At 46.4% G+C, this 13,224-nt stretch overlaps 1 protein-coding gene across 1 annotated transcript in view; it reads right to left on the bottom strand.

Annotated features, from left to right (window-relative positions):
* oxtra (oxytocin receptor a) overlaps nt 1–12,845 on the bottom strand; it is a 51,359-nt gene extending 38,514 nt beyond the window's left edge. Inside the window, exons 1-2 of the mRNA XM_048548208.2 lie at nt 10,914–12,845; nt 8,591–9,862 (exon numbers count right to left, since the gene is read on the bottom strand). Coding sequence (XP_048404165.2) covers nt 8,591–9,527 — 937 coding nt within the window. The 5' untranslated portion in view covers nt 9,528–9,862; nt 10,914–12,845. The remainder of the gene's footprint in view (nt 1–8,590; nt 9,863–10,913) is intronic.
* Nucleotides 12,846–13,224: the final 379 nt, after the last annotated feature.

The raw sequence follows: 13,224 nt of genomic DNA, 5'->3' as shown, positions 1-13,224 counted from the left end.
ACCACGGCAGATGGTGGAATCTGAATTCAACAAATACCTAGTATTAAGAATCTAATGATGACTATGAATCCATTGTCAATTGTTGGGGAAAAGCCCATCTGGTTCACGAATGTCCTTTAGGGAAGTAAACTGCGATCTTTACCTGGTCTGGCCTACATGTGACTCCAGACCCACAGCAATGTGGTTGACTCTTATCTGCCCTCTGGCAATTAGGGATGGGCAATAAATGCTGCCTAGCCATCAATGCCCCTCATTCCTTTTACAAATAAAGGAAAAAGAATGGCATGGTGGCTCAGTGGTTAACACTGTTGCCTCACAACGCCAGGGATACGGGTTCGATTCCACTCTCAGGTGACTGTGGAGTTTGCACATTCTCTCTGTGTCTGTGCTGGCTTCCTCCGGGTGCTCTGGTTTCCTCCTGCAGTCCAAAGACGTGCAGGCTAGGTGGATTGGCCATGGAAAATTACCTGTAGCGTTTAGATGTGTAGATTAGGTGGGTTAAAGGGGGATGGGTCTGGTGGGTGCTCTGAGGGTCGGTGTGGACTTGTTAGACTGAAGGGCCTGTTTCCACAATGTAGGGATTCTATGATTCTTAACTCCTCAAGAATCCTGACTTTCTCAGTGAAATCATCTCTCATTCTTCTAAATTCCAATCAGTAACATGTCTATTATTCTGCAATATCCACATTCCACTATGATGTGTACAAGTTGGGGCATGAATACCACAAAAATTATTAATAAATTTGGCAGGCATCGCAACCACACAGATGGAAACAGTGATTTAACTGTAGGCAAGGCAGGCAATCAAAACTTTATTTTGAAATATTCCAACAGAACATTTGCATCCCTTAAGTTTACTTGAATGAAGATATTCAACCGTGAATGACAGTCAACATTGTCATGTTCATATTTTTGAGGCTTTGTCTTTAACAGGACAAATCAAAATGTATCACATTCTTGATGCGCATGCAAAAAGAAACTACATTGTGGATGCTGGAAATTTGGAAAATAAAATGCTGGAGATAATCAGCAATGTTCCAGCAACTGTGGAGGGAGAACCAGAGTTAATGTTTTGGAGACTTAAGTTGGATTCTTTCTTTAAGAAGTTATAGCAAATATTGAAAAGCTCCAATGCAGTGACTTTGTAGTCTTGTAGACAGAGAGACCTAGGGGTTCAGGTACATAATTCTGTGAAATTTGTGTCACAGGTAGACAGGGTGGTTAAGAAGATGGTTAGCACGTTTACCTTCATAGTTCAGACATTTGAGTAAAGGAGTTGGGATGTCATGTCGAGGATGTTGGTGAGCTTTCTTCTGGAGTACTGTGTGCAGTTCTGGTTGCCCTGCTATTGTATATATGATATTAATTTAGAGATGGTTCAGGAAAAATTTACCAGGATGTTACTGGGAATAGAGGGCATGAGTTATAGGGTGACACTGGGATATGTTTTACTGGAGTGCACGAGGTTGAGGGGTGACCTTATAGAGGTTTATAAAATCATATGGGGTATAGACAAGGTGAGTAATGAGGGTCTATTCTCTAGGGTTGAGGAATTCAAAACTAGGGGGCATATTTTTACGATGACAGCAGCAAGTTTTAGAAAAGGACATGAGGGACATCTTATTTACACTGAGAGTGGTTCATGTGGGGAATGAACTGCCAGAAGAAGTGGTGGATGCAGGTACAGTTAAGTGACATTTGGATAAGTACATGAATAGGAAAGGTTTGAAGGGATATGGGCTCACATGTGATGTAGGTCAAAGTTAAGACTCAAAGACCTCTTGAGGGTGAACCTCAGGAAATGGGACATGTCAACCATAGGCTACGAAAAATGCATAGGGAAGATATCCCTGGGGAGTGATCGCAAATAATGACATTATTTCCTTCAAATGTCATAGAATAGCTGCAGCTGAGAACGAAAGGGATATTGTAAAGACTAGGCAGTCCAAACAAAATTGGACAACTCAACCTTGCCCACACTGAGGAAAGCCATGCAGGTCATCAATTGGGCTCCACAGCCATGTTAGAATACAATGTAGGTGACTCTATGTACACAAGCAATGACTTTGAAAACAAAAGGAACTGATAACCATCTGAAACATGGCAATAGGAGGAACATGAGGACAGTATGCAGTCTCTCCAGCCTGTCTCATCATGCAATGAGATCATTGTTGGTCTGTAATCTTGAGATCATCATTAGTCTAGGACTTTCCTCCATAACCCCACCTTTGCTAAATATTCCTTCATACCTTTGCTTAACAAATATCTACCAATCCTAGAATTTAAACTGACAATTAGTTTAGCATCAGTTTGAGTTGTGGAAGAGAGTTCCAAACTTCTACCACCCTTTAGGATAGAGATGACTGGTAATTTCATTCCTCTGGTTGGGCTCTGAACTGTAGGCCAAGACCCTAGTCTTGAACACTCCAACCAGAAGAAATGGTTCCTCTTTGTATGTCCTGTCAATTCCCCTTAATATCTTGAAACGTTAAACAAATCACTCCTTAATCTCCTAAATACCAGGAAAGGTAACACGAAATTGTGTAACCTCTCTTCCTAATCTAAAAAAACCATTGGATTTCAGGTATCATTGTGTTCAATCTATACAGCTTGCTCTCCAGGATCAAACTATCATTTATATATTATGGATCCCAGAGCCGTTTATAATCCTCCTGGTGTGGTCTAATCATGACTATGTATGAAAGATGACTCGTACTCCCTTTTGCAGTCCTCTTTTTGATTATTTTATGTACCCATTCATGACTATTCAACTACCTACATGCCAAGGCTGCAATTCAATGCCATCTTAATTGTTTTCGGCCTTTCGACATTTAAAAGCATCTCACTCGATCCATTAAGTTTGACTTCGTCACATCCATTTGGTAATCCATTGCATTTCTTTTCTTTTAGCACATTGTGATTATGTCCCTTTCAGGTATAACTGATCTTGCATCTCAGCAAATTATCTTTTGAACACCTCCTATGGATCTTTTGTCATTCTACCCATTAACAGATTTGCTCATTTTACTGTCTGTCTAATTCCTTTGAGGTCAGCTTTAGCTAAATCCAGTATCTGTTATTGTTTGGCATTTCCACCTTTTTAAACATTATATTGAACTTGATCACACTGTGATTACCACTAGCAGATTGCTCACACATAGGCTATTGTCTAAATCTGACCCATTAGTTATTACTTACTATGAAATCAAAATATGTTAGGCCTCCATGTCAGTCCTAGGACATACTGTTGCAGAAAACCATCACATGATACTCACTTCAACAATTCATTATCATCCTGACATATCCTATTTATCTCCATCTACATGAAAGTTAAATTAATCCATTATTCCTATTTCAAGACACCCCCCTGCCCCGCCCCGGGAAGTGACAGGCACAGGAGGACCTTCTGGAGGAGCAGAATGAATATGCCCATTCTCAGCCACTGCAGAGAAGAAGCTTGCAGCATCAGCCAAACTCAACTCAAAAGGAGAGCTGCATTTGCAATGAGCTGCTCTCTGTAGACTAATCTGATAGCCATGTGTTTAATTAGGCATCAAAAGATTTTCCGCGATTCACAAGGGTTTTATTGTGCATCGACACTTTAGCTCAAACGCCAGTTTCCACAGGGATCCTTGCCCTGTCCAGAAGCCAACCCTCACTAGGTAAGGACCTTCACAAAAAAAGTGCAATGCAATGACCAAATCATCCATATCACTGAACCTAGTCATACGAACCTGTCCCCATCCCGGACATGGAGGGATTGTCTTATGGAGAGAGGTAGAGTAAGTTGGGCTTGTCCTTATTGGGATTTAGACGAATGAGAGTCAACCTTATTGAAACATAGAAAAGTCTTAGGAGACTTGAAAAGGCAGATGCAGTAACATTGTTTTCCCTTACAGGAGAGCCTAGGACCAGAGGGCATCATCTCAGAACAAGGCTTAAAGCAGATGAGGAATGAATTTCTTCACTTAGAGGGTACTGAATCTGTCTAATTCTTAACCACAAAGAGTTGTGAAGGATGGGTCATTAAGTATATACAAGGCAGAGACAAACAGATTTGTAATCCTTAAGCGAATCAAGTGTTATGGGGAAAAGGCAAGCAAGTGGAGTTCAGGATTATCAGATCAGCCATGATTTTATTGAATGGCAGAGCAGACTTGATGGGCTGAGTGGTCTGCTTCTGTTCCTACGTATTATGGTCTTACTTTGCCTTCCTCCTTGTCTAATCACTACAATTGTACAATCTACCATTTCACAGCTATTACCTGGTGGCTGATACCCGACTCCAACAATAGTCTTAAATTTTTTCTATTTCTTAATTTGACTCATAAAATCTACATCATACAATTTACTTTTTGTTCTATCCTCTAATTTCAATGAAGTCATCACCTAATTAAACACTGGAACTACAGTTCTTCCTTTTTATCTCCGTTCTTATTCTTGTATCCTCTTTAACCTGGTATATTTTGGTTCCAGAGTCAACAATTTTGCAGCCTTGACTTAATACTGGCTACCATGTCATACCACCCAAACTCTACTTGATTGAACAATTCCAGTTTATTCAGTTTGTTCTATGTTTGTGTATAAAGAATGCTTCTGAAGCAGGATCACTCGACTTGAAACATTAACTGTTTCCCTCTCTATAGTTGCTGCCAGATCTGCTGAGATTTTTCGGTATTATCTGTGTTTGTTTCAGATCTCTAGGACCTGCAGCTCTTTGTTTTATTTTATTGTGTAAAGAATGTTTATTTGGATCACACACCATAAGATGTCCTTTGATTCTTATGTGTTATTCGTTTTTTTTATTTCTGTCTCCTTTATTAATAACTTTACATCTTTTAATTTCCCCTTTATCTGTAGTATCTAAAAACCCAGTTTCTGTATGCGGTTTCCTTTAATTTTTTTGGAATGATTATAATGTTTATCCACCGTATCCCAACTGAACTCCAACCCATGCCCACCCCCACAACCACTCCCCCCTTAACAAGTTTAAAGTCTCAGCAACTAACTTAATAGCCTTTTCTCTAGGTCACTGGCCCCTGCTTGGTTCAGGTAGGACTCATGCTAACAGTATGATTCCCTCTCTTTTCCCAATTCCACCCTTTCTGTCCCACATATTGTTCTTCCTCATCTGCTTATCCCTATGTTAATTTACGGTTAGTTAACTATTATCAGGCTATCAAAGTAATATAACCAAATAATAGTCAATATGGCTAATGCACACATCGGAAAAATTAATAGAAAAATATTAATGTGACATTTAATACAGTTGTTATAAACCCTTCAATCTAATAATACTTGTAGCTGTTATGACCAACATAAGCATTTTGTATAACAATATAAAACAATTAATTTAATTGGTGTCAGTCTCCACTCCTTTATTCATCTCCTATATCTGCTCACTTCTCGGAAATTTAACATAATTTCAGGTACTAAGTATACCAAATGACCAAATGGAAGTGAAGTTGTTAATAGCTGAGATCAGTGCTTGGACTCCAGCTATTCACAACAAATATTCATGATTTAAATGAGTGAACTAACTGTTATATCTCCAAGTTAACAGACAGCACAAAGCTGGATGGCATGGTGAGCTGAAAGGAGGATGCAGAGATGTTTCAATGGGATTTGGACAAAGTGAATGGGAAAATACATGGCAGATGAAGTAATAATATGGATAAATGTGGGCTTATCCAATTTGGTAGGAAAAATAGAAAAGCAGATTTTTATCTGAATGATTAGGAACGGGGATGTGCAATGAGACCTGGGTTCACCAATCACTTAAAGTAAACTTTTAGGTGCAGGGATGAAGAAGGCAAAAGACCTTCACTGTAATGTGATCCAAGTACAAAAAGGGATGTCACATGGTATCGGGGTGAGCTTGCAAGATGGATACAGAATTGGCTTAGTCACAGGAGACAGAGAGCAGCAGAGGAAGGATGCTTTTCGGAATGGAGGGCTGTGACTAGTGGCGTTCCACAGGGATCAGTGCTGGGACCCCTGCTATTCGCAATCTAAGTAAATGATTTGGAGGAAAACATAGCTGTTTTACTTAGTAAGTTTGCTAATGATACAAAGATTGGTGGAGTTGCAGATAGTGAGGAGGACTGTCAGAGGAAACAGCAGGATATAGATCAGTAGGAGGCATGGGCAGAAAAATGGAAAATGAATTTCATTCCAGCCAAATGTGAGGTGATGCATTTTGAAAGGTTAAGCATGGGTGGCAATTATACAGTGAATGGCGTACCTTAGGAGTATTGATATGCAGAGGGATCTGGGTGTGCAGGTCCACAGATCACAGAAGGTAGCAGCACAGGTAGATAAGGTTGGAAAAGTAAAGGCCTATGGCATGCGAGCCTTCATTGGAAGGGGCATTGAGTATAAGAATAGACAAGTTATGCTGCAGCTTTATAGAACTTTAGTTAGGCCTCACTTGGAATATTGCATACAGTTCTGGTCACCACAATACGAGAAGGATGTGGATGCTTTGGAGAGAGTACCAAAAAGGTTTACTAGGATGTTGCCTGGTATGGGGAAATTTAGCTATGAAGAAAGATTGGATAGACCGGGTTTGTTTTTACTGGAATGCAGGAGTTGAGGGGTGACCTGATAGGTGTTTATAAAATTGTGAATGATGTAGTTAAGAGTGGAAAGTATAAGGCTCTTTCCTATACTGGATAAGTCAATTACTAGGAGAGACAGGTTCAATGTGTGAGGGGTTGTCTAAAAGAGACAACACAGTGTGGAGCTGGAGGAACACAGCGCGGAGCTGGAGGAACACAACAGGCCAGGCAGCACCAGAGGAGCAGGAAAGTTGACATTTCGGCTCAGGATCCTGCAGTTCTTGCTATTTCTGTAAGTCTAAAAGAGATGTGCGGGGCAACATTTTCACAGAAAGAATGGTGAGTGCCTGGATCTCGCAGCCAGAAGGAGGCGGTGGAAGCAGACACAATAGCAGCTTTCAAGAAGCACCTCAATGAACACATGAATATGAAAAGAATAGAGGGAAACAGATCCTGTAAGCGAAGACAATTTTAGCTTGGAAGGGCAAAATGTGCTGGCACGTGCTTAGAGGGCCGATGTATGTATTGTACTGTGATGTATTGTTCTTTGTTCTTGTACCAGGGATGTCCTGATGTAATTGTACAGGGCCTTGGTGAGACCATGCCTGAAGTATTATGTTCAGTTTTGGTTTCCTTATCTGAGGAAGGATGATATGGCTATGGAGAGAGTGGAACAAAAAGAAACACAGTCTGATTCCTGGGGTGACTGGACTGATGTACGAAGGAAAACCACATCAGCCAGCACTGCACTGACTGGGATTTAGAAGAATGAGGAGGTATCTCATGAGAACAAATAAAACTCTAAAAACAGTACTAGACAAGGGAAATGCAGGAAGGATGTTCCAGATGGCTGGGGAATCCAGAACCGAGGGACATTGGCCATGTAAGACTGAGATGAGGAGAAATATCTTCACTCAGAGGGTGGTGAGCCTGTGGAATTCTCTGCCACAGAAGCCAAAATATTGGAAGTGTTCAAGAAGGTTATAGATATGAGGGATAAAGGGATGAAAGGAGAAGATGCAAGATATGAAAGTGGGTACTGGGTGGAATTGACGCAGAGATAGTAGGAGCTGTGGATGGTGGAGAATCTGAGATAACACGGTGTGAAGGTGGATGAACACAGCAGGCCAAGCAGCATCAGAGGAGCAGGAAAGCTTGACGTTTTGGGTCGGGACCCTTGAGAAATTTCTGATCCACCTTCGCACCGTGTTATCTCAGGGTGGAATTGAATTGGATGATGACAGTGAGAAGGGGGGTGGGGAGAGATTGAGTTGGATGATGCAAGTTGGAAGGGGTCTAAGAGATTGAGCTCGATGGTGAAAGTGGGAATGGGAGGGGGTGGTTGAGTTGGATGATGACAGTGGAAACCTGGGGGAGAGGAATGATTGAGTTGATTGATGAAAATGAAAATGGGGAAAGTTTGAGTTAGATGATGAAAATGGGAACAGATGTGGGAAGACCGAGCTGGATGATGCAAGTGGAAAGGGGGGAAGTGGGGGGCTGAATTGGATGATGAAAGTGGGAAGGGAGGGGATTGAGTTGGATGATGAAAGTGGGAAGGGGGGAAGCGGGGGGCTGAATTGGATGATGAAAGTGGGAAGGGAGGGGATTGAGTTGGATGGCGGAAGTGGGAAGGGGAGCAGGTGTGGCGGCAGGGGTGGGAGGATTGAGTTGGATGATGGAAGTGGGAAGGGGGGATTGAGTTGGATGATGGAAGTGGGAAGGGGGGATTGAGTTGGATGAGGGAAGTGGGAAGGGGGGGGGAATGCACTGAATGATGGAAATGGAAAGGTGGTGATTGAGTTGGATGATGGAAGTGGGAAGGGAGGGGATTGAATTGGACGATGGAAGTGGGAAGATGGGGATTGAGTTGGATGATGGAAGTGGGAGAGGTGTGGGGGCGGAGTGGGGGTGGTGGAAATGAGTTAGGTGGTGAGCCGCGGTCACGATGAGCGGCCCCTCGCAGTGGGGTGGCGGGGAGGGCGGTGGGTGTCGGGGTCGCTAGAAGAGAGAGAAAGAGAGAGACTTACTCTCCTCGGGGGCGTGCTCGTCCCACACCTTCCACATCTGCACGACGAAGAACGGCGTCCAGCAGACGATGTAGGCCAGGACGACGACGAACGTCATCTTGACGGTGCGGATCTTGGCGCGGGAGATGACCTTGACGCTGCTGACCCTGGAGAGCATGAGGGTGCCCCCGGAGGAGGAGGAGGAGGACGACGAGGAAGAGGCGGCGCGGGCCTCCCGCTGGGTCTTCAGCCAGACGTTCCGCCAGATCCTGAAGCTGATGAGCGAGTAGCAGACGAGCAGCACCACAACGGGCAGCACGTAGACGGACAGGGTGATCCACGTGATGTAAGCGCGGGCTCCCCAAGGCCGGGCGAAGTCCCCCCAGCAGTCGTAGGCGCCGGGCCCCACCTCCTTGACGGAGAAGATGAAGACCTGAGGGGTGCTAAAGAGCAGGCTGATCAACCAGGAGAAGAGCACGTAGGGCCGGGTGGTGCGCTGCTGCAGGGCTTTAAGGGGCTGGCAGATGGTCAGGCAGCGGTCGATGGACATGACGATGAGCAGGTAGGTGGAGGCGAACATGCCGACCACCTGCAGGTACTTGACCGCGCGGCAGACCAGGTCGGGCGCGTAGAAGCGGAAGGTGACCTCCCAGATGAGCTGGGGCAGCACCTGGAAGACGGCCACCACCAGGTCGGCGATGCTCAGGTGCTTCACGAAGAACAGCATGCGCGACGGCTTGCGGCGGTTCGAGCGGATCGCCAGCAGCACGCCCAGGTTGCCGCCCAGCGCCAGCACCAGGATGACGGACAGAACGGCCACCTCCAAGCGAGCCAACAGCTCGTTCCTCACCACCGGCAGCGCCGCCGCGGAGCCGTTGCACGGAGAGCTGCCGTTGTCAGGGGGGACGCCCGATTCGCCCAGCGATGCGTTGTGCCAGTGTGTGCAAAGCCAAGCCATCTCTCTCTCTCTCCCCCCAAAAATAATGGGAACTGCAGATGCTGAGAGATCTCCCAACACCGTTTTTGTTTGTCTTTTTATTTATTGCATCGCTTACTTTCTCCTCCCAGCAAGTCACTTTGTTTATGTTCTCTTCTATTCCCCTCTCTTCTCTCTGGGTTGGATCTGAACCTTCTCGCCAATGGGTCGATCCGGCTCCCGCACCTTAACTATCAGACCCCTCCACTGGGGTCGTCGTGTTATACCAGCTCTACATCTCGCCGCGTCCGCTTCGGACCGTGTCCATTTCATCGCACGGTGCCTGCTCAGTTTCAGCCAACCCGTGCCCACAGAGGCTAAAGGAAGGTACAAAGATACACTGTCACCAGCGTGGCAAGTCCAATTCCTAACAGTGTTCTTCGCAACCGTGCATCTCATTCACCCTCCTCTTGCCAAAGCAGTGCCCATGGATGTGTAGGTTAAGGTGGATTGGCCATGTGTAAATTGTCCCATAGTGTGCGGGGAGTGTAGGTTAGGGTGGATTGGCTATGCTAAATTGCCCCATAGTGCAGGAGGATGTATAGGTTAGGGTGGATTGGCCATGCTAAATTGCCCTATAGTGTCGGGGGATGTATAGGTTAGGGTGGATAGGCCATGCTAAATTGTCCCGTAGTGTGCCGGGATGTGTAAATTAGGGTGGATTGACCGTGCTAGATTGTCCTGTAATGTGCAGGGAAGTGCAGATTAGGGTGGATTAGGCCGGGCAATGAAAAAAAACCATGCAGGGTTATGGAAATAGGACGGGTCTTGGGTCTGGGTGGGATGCTGTTCGGGGGGGTCGAAGCAGATCCGAAGGGCCGAATATCTTCTTTCTGCGCTGCAGGGATTCTGTGATTCCATTTGAGATCCCCATGCTTTTTAAGAAACCCCCCTTTTCAGATTTAATGAGGAATTGGTCCCACACCCACACCCCTTGCCCGAAATCTTTGCATTCGACCGTCTCTTTTGAAATATCCTTTATGCGAGTTATTTTGTAGAACTCCTTCTTTCTCACCCACCCCCACCTCCCGCCCCCCGCTCAAAACAAATTCAGGATGACATAACTTGAGTTGGTTGCCTTTAACTCACAGGGTAAAACAGATGAAGGGGGGAATTGTTTTTATTTTAAAAATACAGTTCAAACAGTTTGAGAGTCGACTTTAAAACAAAACCTATTGACTGTAGTATAGATATCAGATAAGACCAACTCAGATTAAATACAGCAAAGATAGTTATTACCTGAGGCATTCTTAAATACAGTAATGGAAAACTTTAGATTTTTTATTCCACAACAATTATTCACTTAGCGTTCACGGAGACAATTACATTTCCGCAGCTAAAAGATGAACAAGTTTATTGAAGAGATACCTGTTTGGTGTACGAACGAACAGCGCAAAGTCTTGAACCTCTCTCTCCTGACAGTCAACCGTCTGGAGTTTTCGTTGTTAAAAGAGTCTCTCGTCAGGAACTGCCCACATTTTCATACCTGGTGCGAGCGTGTTTATTCCTTTCCTTCTGTTAGAGAGTTCGACTGTTTTGTGCGTTCCTTCTCGCTCTGCATCAGCGGCAACTTCCACCGACTGACCTGAGTTTCTATTCGCTAAATATTTATAGCAGCTTCTCGGGAGGGCACACGAGCCGGGCCGCCTCTCACCGATAGGAGGAGCTGCGAGATGCAGCAGGTCTCGCCCAGACTATTGAAGGTTTCAGCGCTTCGTCGCCCTCAGTGGGGAGAACACAGGGGAGAGTGACAGGGGACAGAGAGAGAAGCAGGGGAGGGAGGCATAGAGTGACAGGGAGGGAGAGAGGAACAAGGGAGGAGGAGTGACAGGGACAGAGGGAGAGGTAGGGGAGGGAGGGATACAGAGAGTGACAGGGAGGGAGAGAGGCAGAGAGAGTGACAGGAGACAGAGAGGTAGGGGAGGGAGGGATACAGAGAGTGACAGGGAGGGAGAGAGGCAGAGAGAGTGACAGGGGAGGGAGAGTGACAGGGAACAGAGAGAGAGAGGCAGGGGAGGAAGGGAGTCAGAGTGACAGGGAGGGAGAGAGGCAGAGAGAATGACAGGGGAGGGAGAGTGACAGGGAACAGAGAGTGAGGCAGAGGAGGGAGGGAGACGGAGAGTGACAGGGAGGGAGAGAGGCAGAGAGAGAGGCAGGGGAGGGAGACAGAGTGACAGGGAGGGAGAGGGACAGAGAGAGAGGCAGGGGAGGGAGGGAGACAGAGAGAGGCAGGGAGAGTGATGGGGGAGGGAGAGTGACAGGGGAGGGAGAGTGACGGGGGACAGAGAGAGAGAGGCAGGGGAGGGAAGGAGACAGAAAGAGTGACAAAAGGGAGACTGACGGGGAAGGGGAGAGACAGGAGAGGGAGTGTAGTAAGAGTTTGAATAGAGGCAGGGGAAGGAGAGAGGCAGGCAGGTGAGGGAGAGTGACAGGGAGGTGGAGGGCAGAGGGTAGAGAGTGGGAATACGGGTTAGAGGCAGGAAAAGGCTAGTGATAGGGGAGTGGGAAGAGCAAGGGAGGAAGAAAGGCAGGAGAGGGAGAGTGGTGAAGAGAGAGGGAGGCAGGGGAGGGAGAGAGGCAGGAGAGGGAGAGTGGTGAAGAGAGAGGGAGGCAGGGGAGGGAGAGAGGCAGGAGAGGGAGAGTGGTGAAGAGAGAGGGAGGCAGGGGAGGGAGAGAGGCAGGAGAGGGAGAGTGGTGAAGAGAGAGGGAGGCAGGGGAGGGAGAGAGGCAGGAGAGGGAGAGTGGTGAAGAGAGAGGGAGGCAGGGGAGGGAGAGAGGCAGGAGAGGGAGAGTGGTGAAGAGAGAGGGAGGCAGGGGAGGGAGAGAGGCAGGAGAGGGAGAGTGGTGAAGAGAGAGGGAGGCAGGGGAGGGAGAGAGGCAGGAGAGGGAGAGTGGTGAAGAGAGAGGGAGGCAGGGGAGGGAGAGGGGCAGGAGAGGGAGAGTGGTGAAGAGAGAGGGAGGCAGGGGAGGGAGAGAGGCAGGAGAGGGAGAGTGGTGAAGAGAGAGGGAGGCAGGGGAGGGAGAGAGGCAGGAGAGGGAGAGTGGTGAAGAGAGAGGGAGGCAGGGGAGGGAGAGAGGCAGGAGAGGGAGAGTGGTGAAGAGAGAGGGAGGCAGGGGAGGGAGAGTGGTGAAGAGAGAGGGAGGCAGGGGAGGGAGAGAGGCAGGAGAGGGAGAGTGGTGAAGAGAGAGGGAGGCAGGGGAGGGAGAGACAATGGGAGGCAACGATGACAGAAAAAGCGATTAACGAATTCACTGATTCACTCATGCCCTAAGGAGTCAATCACAATCCGGGAATGAATCTTTCACTGTACACTCCAGTACCATGCCTCGAATATTTTTCCTTCCCCAGATGTACTACAAGAGCTGACAATAGCTCTGGTCGCTGTATACAGAGTAAGGATGATCATGTGTTTGCTTTGTCCATTCAGAGAAAACAAAACACTGTCTTTAGAAATCAGCAAAGCTAGACTCAAAAAATGAATTAAATAGTATGGATTATATCTCTCCTGATAGGCTGGAAATGAATTACAGGCCAGATTAAAGCATTTTTAGTACTAAATTTGATTTTCAAAACATATTTTTCTTTCCCTTTCTCACAGCCACTAACCCTAATTATTCAAGGAATTGAGGGTTATGGGGAAAAAGCAGGAAAGTGGAAATAAAGATTGTCAGACCAGCC

This window comes from Stegostoma tigrinum, chromosome 11 (assembly GCF_030684315.1).
Source record: "Stegostoma tigrinum isolate sSteTig4 chromosome 11, sSteTig4.hap1, whole genome shotgun sequence".
NCBI lineage: Eukaryota > Metazoa > Chordata > Chondrichthyes > Orectolobiformes > Stegostomatidae > Stegostoma > Stegostoma tigrinum.
The sequence above is the reverse complement of the archived record's forward strand: the minus strand, read 5'-3'. Positions and strand labels throughout refer to the sequence as shown.